Below are 7717 nucleotides of genomic sequence, written 5' to 3' on the forward strand. Positions count from 1 at the left end.
ACATCATACATTCATATTATTTATATATATATATTTTTCTTTTATGTAAAATCATTTGAAACCTTGATTATAAAAAAAAGTATATAATATTCATTAACAGGGTTCAAAATTAAGATAATAAAAATTATAAGTCATTTTCTCTTCTCAGTTAAATTATTTTTCTGAAAAAATTGAAAAAATATGAAACATCACTAATTAAGTACAAGACATAATTTTTCTTAAATAGTATTCAATGATAATTAAATGTAAATAGTTTTTGATAATTCAAACTAGAAAAACTTAAAAAATATTGGATACTTTTTAAAAAGTAATAATAACCACAAGTTTACGGACCTTTTAAAAATAATACCTTAGTATCAGTAGTACAAACTAGTATACTATTAATTAATTTCTTAAGTAAGTCTGAGTTGAAATCACATAATAAAAGTAGAAGTGAAACATTCAATAGTAATAAGACTTATTTTGTAAATGTTATGCGACATAAAATATACTATATAAACTTATATTTTTTTTGAACATTTAAATTTAAAATAAAAAATTGTATAAATACGAACACTATAGAAAAACTTAAATTCCCTTATATAATTATATTTTACCAGAGTAGCATAACGAATTCCAAATTATAAATAAATATAAATATATTTTAATGAATTAATTAATAAGAATAAAAAAAAATCCCTATTATGATCATCATTCATTAAATGCCTTTAAATTAAGTTAATGTTAGTGAACAATAATATGATCGGTATAATGAACTAACCTCATACCCTCTCCAAATATACATTACAATTTGATTAAAAATATTTTTATGTAGTCAGAAATTAAGATCGAAAAAATGATTTGATCATTTTATGAGTAAACAAATAATTAAATATTTTGTCATAGTTATTTCAAATATATGGATCTTGTTTATAAAATTATAATTATTTATATAGGTTATAATTAATTCAATAATCATCATCATCATCATCATCATCAGAGATTTCTATTACTTGATTATCCTTCTTCCTAAAAAATTAAAATTAAAAAATAAAGAATTTAAACAATTAAATAAATTTAAGACTTAGATACTAACTTATATTCTTTATCGATTTCTTTTTTTGCTTGTTCTAGGCTATTCTTTAAATTTGGATCTACCATTTTTAGTCCTACTTGATAAATAATTTCTGCACACGAATGAAGACCATAAATATATTCAAATTTTATACAATCAACCCATATATCTAAAAATATAATTTAATATATATATATTAATTTAATTATAATAATCTGATAATTGTGATAAATAATTGCTCACCAATTTCATGAACACCAAATTTATTGCAGGCTTCACTGTATAAATTTCTTATAGTTAATACTCTTTTTCGTCCACTTCCGCAGTATAATTCAGCTTTTATCATATCTTTATAAACTGTTTTACATGGTGGATCTAAATCTTTAATTTTCTGGAATATTCTGCGTGTAGAACTCATATCTAGTCTTATAGTGCTCCATTCCAAATATTTAGATCGGAATTTCAAACAAATATCTTTGTAAGGAACCCCTATTGCAGCAAGTTCATAAAATTGTATCATCTAAAGTAAAAAATAACATTAAATAGAATCACTATATATATATGTGTGTGTGTGTGTGAAAATAAAAGCATTCACAATAATATTATTAATAACTAAGAAATATAATTTAGAAAATTGTTATTTATATTTGTTATATTAAGGAAGCTATTTATAACTTATTATTTTAAGTATATATAATGATAATAATAATCTAGAATAAACAATGCAAAATTTAGTTTTGAGTAATATTTTAAAGTAAACTTACACAGAAAGAAAGTAAAACTGAATTTATGATTATATAAAGATGAGAGGCAACAGCGTTAAACTGTACATTCAAAAAATTAGGTCGAACAATCGATAAAAGTATCTATGCATACAGATCCGGCATTAGGGATGGGTGACCTGAGCCTACACCCAGGGCGCTTATCGATAAAGGGCGCCTCAATGATATAATGTTAAAATTGAAAAAATGATAGGAATATAATTATAACATTCTATCCATTCTATTGACTATTATTTGTTATAATAGGTATATAATAATTTAATACATAGATAATAAATTATTACTAATATCAGTCGCCGTTTGTAATCTCTATTTAGAATTTAGACATTATTATCATTGGATAACGGTTTAAAATAAAAGGACCACTAATTATATGAAAAGGGGCACATATTTATTTATTCGCCCAGGGCGCCAATAACTCTACTACCAGTACCATATGTGTATATGTATTATAACAGATAAAACAAAAAAGTAAAATAAGTGTTTATTTTATAAATGCTACAACAGAAAAATCAAAATACCATTTTTATAGTTCAACAAATATTAAAATTTACATAAGTGAAATTTAGTCGTTAAAAAAAAATATAAAAATAAGTTTTTTACATAAATCACTAAAATATTATATAATATTCAACATATAAACCTAACCAAAATATATTCGTAGTTCAAGATACAGACCAATATCACTGTTATGTAAAATGAATAGGGTTCAGAAGTTATGGGAGTTGCATATTATTCTGTATGCTCTCAATTTATAGCAGACCAAGCTTGAAATTCGAGATATATAATGTTGAGTTTAAAAACTAAAAATTAAAAATGTATATTTAGCATAGTTAATCGATTTTTAAGAAAAACGTGCATATTTCTTGATTTTCATATAAATATCACGCGTATTTAATAAATAAGATAATAAATAATAAATTATTGTAAATCTAAAATTAATTAACTTTTTTTAAATTTATTATTTATTTATTAACAGTCTTGAAGCCTAATAGAACATTATAATTTATAATAACAAATGAATTTGAATAATTCAACATAATAATTTAATTATGTAATAGTAGAATGGATCAGTGCTTGACTTGGCAAAATTAAAGAAGGGGGACTCTATTTACTTTAAAAAAAGAAAATCCCCAAAACTGGCTGAGCAATAAGATGCTGATCAATAATAACGTAGGGGAACGCTAAAATTTCTGAAAATGAATTGAGGTACTCCATCCCCCTGCATCCCCCCTCAAGTCGAGCACTGGAATGAATCAATAAACAAATGGTAATTAAAAAAATTAAGAATGGTAATAAATAGATTGTAGTACTACTATAAATAAAGTATATTAAGTTTAGGTGCTAATTACTGATACATATCAATCATATGGTGAGTGGAATTATTTTTACCATAGTTGGTGTTGTGGAATAGAACAATAAATGAAGATTTAGACTTGTTTGGGTTAGAAAGAACTTTAAAATTTATTAGAGAAATAAGAGAGGGAGCATCCATACATCTATCAAGCAGCTTGTGCAAAAATCCCACATTAGCTTCAACTCTTCTATCTGCTAGAGACAAGAATCCAAGTTATACCATTAAATAGAATAACTATATCTCATTCTATTTATAAAAAATAATTATGATATTTTATAATAATAATAAAATTAACGTTAAAAAATCAAAACTTAAACTTTTTAAAGTAATTTATCACTTGTGAAATACTTGTAAATTATAAAACAATATAAAAATATATAACTTATTTCACTTTTAAAATAATAATAGTTTAATATTTAACCGAGTATTATTATATTTGTAAGTGCTTTACATTCGTACTGAACGGTTTAGAATTAAAAATCATCATGGGGAATATACAAAGTAAAAAAAAATCATGATTTTGATTTATTTATTTTTATTATAAATAATTATAAATATTTAAGATATTTTCTAGAAACTATTTAGAAGAATTTCATAAGTTTGTCATAGCTTTCAAATTTAATATAATTTATTGCACTTCCTTTTTTCTTTTTTTTTTTTTCTTGACATTTTATTAAACTATTAATATCGACAATTATAATAGTAATACAAAAAAATAAATTAAAATGTCTGTTTGGTTAAAAATAAGAAGTAAAGAAAATATTAAATTTTTTTGTTGGGTTAATAACATATAAGGTATACTGGAGATAATATAAGATGAGCTCATTGAAGATGAGATTCATGAGATCATTAAATTGGCACACTGAGTTGATAGCATGGGACAATTGAAAATGAGGTGATAATCTCACAGACTATGAAATTATTATTAAGTGTGCAGAGAAGAGAACTGTTTATTATCACACCCTTAATAAAATACAAATATAAAATGTATCAAGGCTACTTAAAAGTAAGATGAATTCTTAGTACTTGGGAGTTTAAACATTTTATTGTTTAGGTTGTCTCATTGTAAGAATTATTTAATAAAAAATATTTAAAGACCCAGGATAATTCCAAAAATGTATAGTTTTTAAATAACCAAATATAATGTAATAAATATTAATAATAACATACCTTTTCGTCATCAGTATTTAATAAATATAATTCCATTATTTGCCATAATTGGATTCCATCATTTTTTAATATATGAATGGCCTCTTGAAAAACTTCCCAAGCATTTAAATATAAATCACGATAGAGCAAAGATCTTAACAGTTTTAACCAAAGTTCTTTGTCTTGTCTTATCAATTGTACAGATGTTTGCAGTATATTCAATTCAGTGTCTTCATCAGTATGATCAGCCTATAAAAATGGATTAATAAATGTTTATTTAAATAAAACATAATTTAAAGACAAAATACAACTTTACCCAAAAAATAAAATATTTAGATAGGATCATTGTCTTATTTTTAAAAGCTAGATGGAATGTATCATTAATTGTCTTCATCATAAAATCATTGATGGTTTTATCTTGCATGTTGGAGTCATCACTTATTTCAATAATCATATCCAAAAAATAATTCCATAAAATTTGTTGGTTGTCGGGAAATAAATTTTTCTCCAAGGTATTCTCATAAATAGAAATACACTTCCTAAAAAGTTATGTTAGTTCCAAACAATACAATTTTTTAATAATTGCTTACTTAATGCATGTTAATTTATCTTCGCAGATATCTATGTGTTCTGATTCAAAGTGATAATTAAAACCTTTCCAATACAATTTAGCTAATTTCTGCCACATTTTCTCTTTAAGCTTGTATTTATTCAACATGTCTCTAAACAATTTATTTTAAAAAAATCATCATATCAATAAATATAAATATTCAGTTAATACCTGATTACAATACTATGTAATTTTCCAACCACACTATAACTAAAGACATTTTCCACCAAAGTCAAATGTAAATTAAGGTCATTCTTAAAACGCGTAATCAGATTATTGTATTTATTCAAGACCACTTCAAAAGAAGCACCTTCTGTGGAATTAAAATATTTTAATTCAATTTCAATTTCTTTTAAAAATAATCTTTGATAGCTTTTATGAAAGTTTATTCCATTAGTTAAATATCGTCTAGCAGATATTATATCATTGCAATCGTTGAATATATAACTTGCTCCACTTATGTAAACTTCAGGATCAACACGAAACGATTCCATTAATTCATTTAATTCATTTCTGAATTTAGAAGTTATTACTTTCTGAAATCATATTAGAATTGTTTATACAAAAATAGACAGTTAGATAACTTTGAAAATATTTCACTAAATAAACATAGGATTTTATAATATTTAATTCAAAATAAGTGTAGGTACAATTTCAGGATTTAAGAATTCTTTTTTCTATTCATATTTTAAAGATTATTAAGTACCATGAAAATAATAAATGTATATATTTTTTTTAATATAAAATAAAACAAAATAAAAAAACCTATTATTTATATGACCCAGTACAACAATTCGGCAGCAATTCTTACATCTGTTTTACACCATACCCCCCTAAGATCAACTTCACTGAAATTAACACTCACATATTTATCATTCACGGGGCAGAATATTCATAGAACTATCTCTTAATAGATGAAATACTTTTTTCAAGGTCTAAGTTGTCTCAATGGTAAAAAATATGTTATAAAATTGTGATCTTCAATAAAAACGAGAAGAATATTTACATAAATCAATCCAATAGAAATGTTAAAAAATAGTAATATAATACAGAATGAAGTATTGCTAGACTGAACTTGTTTTGTACTTGATAAAACGACTAGCCAAATAAAACAGATGAAAATACTTGAAAAAAAAATTATAACTATGTGGTAATGTTAATAAAATAAAAAAATTAAATAAATATTAAAAAATTAAATTATTAATACTCACAAATTAATATATAAATAAATAAAAAAATATTTTGAATAAAAATAAATAAAAACTTAATCTAGAGTAATATTATATAGTGTTAACTTACATTACTTGATCCAAATTTAATGTAATCAGAAACTACATTTACATCAATCTCATATGTTTTAAACAATATTTCATATAAATCGTTAATGCGATTTGACAGAATTTTGATCATTTCCATTTCGTCTTCTTTAACAATAAGCTCTTTCTTTAACAACAAAATATGTAATTCGATACAATTTTAACTATCTAGCAGTTGAGTAATGGTTGTGCAAACTCACTTCGATTTTCGATTCGCATCTGTGCAGTGACAATGACTCCAACTTTATCCGGTCCATCATTTCTACTCTGGATAACTTGCTGAGGCTTTCCAATGAGTAGTCGAAGTTCTCAGTGTTTCTGAAAAATAAAACAAAGAATTTTCGAAATTTGCAATATTGTGACGGGTGAGCGGCGATGGCTGAAAATTTAACTCACGAAATTTCATCACATTCGATTAGTCCGGGTGCTGCGGAAGTAGACGGCAGTTGTCCATATGCCGACTCGTTTATTTCCGACATGACGTGAGAATTGGTCGACTCGTCAAATTACGTGCAACGCCAACGGTTTTGAGTTCAACCGATCTTACGATTGAACGTACATGTGAACGAAGATGCGACGCGAAAATGTCTAGGACACAATCACCAGTTAAATACTGCGAAGAAGGACGGAACGATGAGTTTCGGTGAGAAAATGGCGACTAATGCCACAATGGACAAACGCAGCCGATCTCAAGTGGAACCACCACTACGCGCACTATTACGCGGACGGACCGTAATAATCGCGGGCGCCTGGAAGAGAAAATCAGAGTTTCGTTAACGATGCGAAGTTGTCACGATTTCGCAGATCGATGAAGCATTTCGTGACTGCGTCTTCGTCGTAATCCGTTGACGCGTTTAGAGGCAAGCGAGTGACGTACGTCCCGCGGACGCCATTTTGTCACGACATAATCGTTCACCGGTACACGACTCAACACGCACGAACTATCATCCTCAGCGATTTTTTTTTTTAGCCCGATCCACGCTCACTTATACTCGATTTTTGCGTTGGCGACCTAACAGTTATAACACATTCTTCGTCGCCGTTTTTCCGACCTACACTTTGTTTATGATCAAACGACTACACAAAACAATATGATAACAATAATATCCTACGTACTATTGTATTATCAGTCACCTGCCTGGAGGCATTAAGCAAACCAAATAAAACGCATAGGGAAATACGACCTTCTCGTTGGTCTAAAATATTTGGCGCTCAATTCAAATTAAAAGCAATCAATATTAAAAATATTTATAATCTATTTATACAAGCTATGTAGGTATATAATCAGTGCTCGACTTGGCAAAATTAAAGTAGGGAAACTCTGTTTGCTTTAAAAAAAGAGCGTGCCCCATACTCGTTAAGCGTTATAATTAAAACGTAATAATAGTAGGAGGACGCTAACATTTCTGAAAATTAGTTGTGGTACTCCGTCCCCTTGCGACCCCTTTC

At 26.5% G+C, this 7717-nt stretch overlaps 1 protein-coding gene across 1 annotated transcript; it reads right to left on the minus strand.

Moving 5' to 3' along the window:
* Window positions 1-910: 910 nt before the first annotated feature.
* Window positions 911-7332, minus strand: LOC112692978. Its single transcript, XM_025567823.1, has 10 exons — window positions 6665-7332; window positions 6469-6586; window positions 6252-6395; window positions 5124-5488; window positions 4933-5064; window positions 4659-4881; window positions 4364-4591; window positions 1298-1574; window positions 1076-1223; window positions 911-1008 (listed from the first exon to the last, which is right to left on the minus strand). The coding sequence occupies exons 1-10, from the start codon at window positions 6745-6747 to the stop codon at window positions 948-950; spliced, it is 1779 nt and encodes a 592-aa protein (XP_025423608.1). The 5' UTR covers window positions 6748-7332; the 3' UTR covers window positions 911-947.
* Between the last annotated feature and the right edge of the window lie 385 nt (window positions 7333-7717).

The sequence above is a fragment of the Sipha flava genome, unplaced genomic scaffold (assembly GCF_003268045.1).
Source record: "Sipha flava isolate LNK unplaced genomic scaffold, YSA_version1 79_pilon_pilon, whole genome shotgun sequence".
Taxonomy (NCBI): Eukaryota; Metazoa; Arthropoda; class Insecta; order Hemiptera; family Aphididae; genus Sipha; species Sipha flava.

Coding starts and splice junctions, on each gene's coding strand:
- LOC112692978 (XM_025567823.1), bottom strand. CDS start 6,747: ATGTCGGAAATAAACGAGTCGGCATATGGACAACTGCCGTCTACTTCC. Junction 4,882..4,932: donor GATAAATTAACATGCATTAA/GTAAGCAATTAT, acceptor ATAACTTTTTAG/GAAGTGTATTTCTATTTATG. Junction 1,575..4,363: donor TAAATACTGATGACGAAAAG/GTATGTTATTAT, acceptor TTTTTACTTTAG/ATGATACAATTTTATGAACT.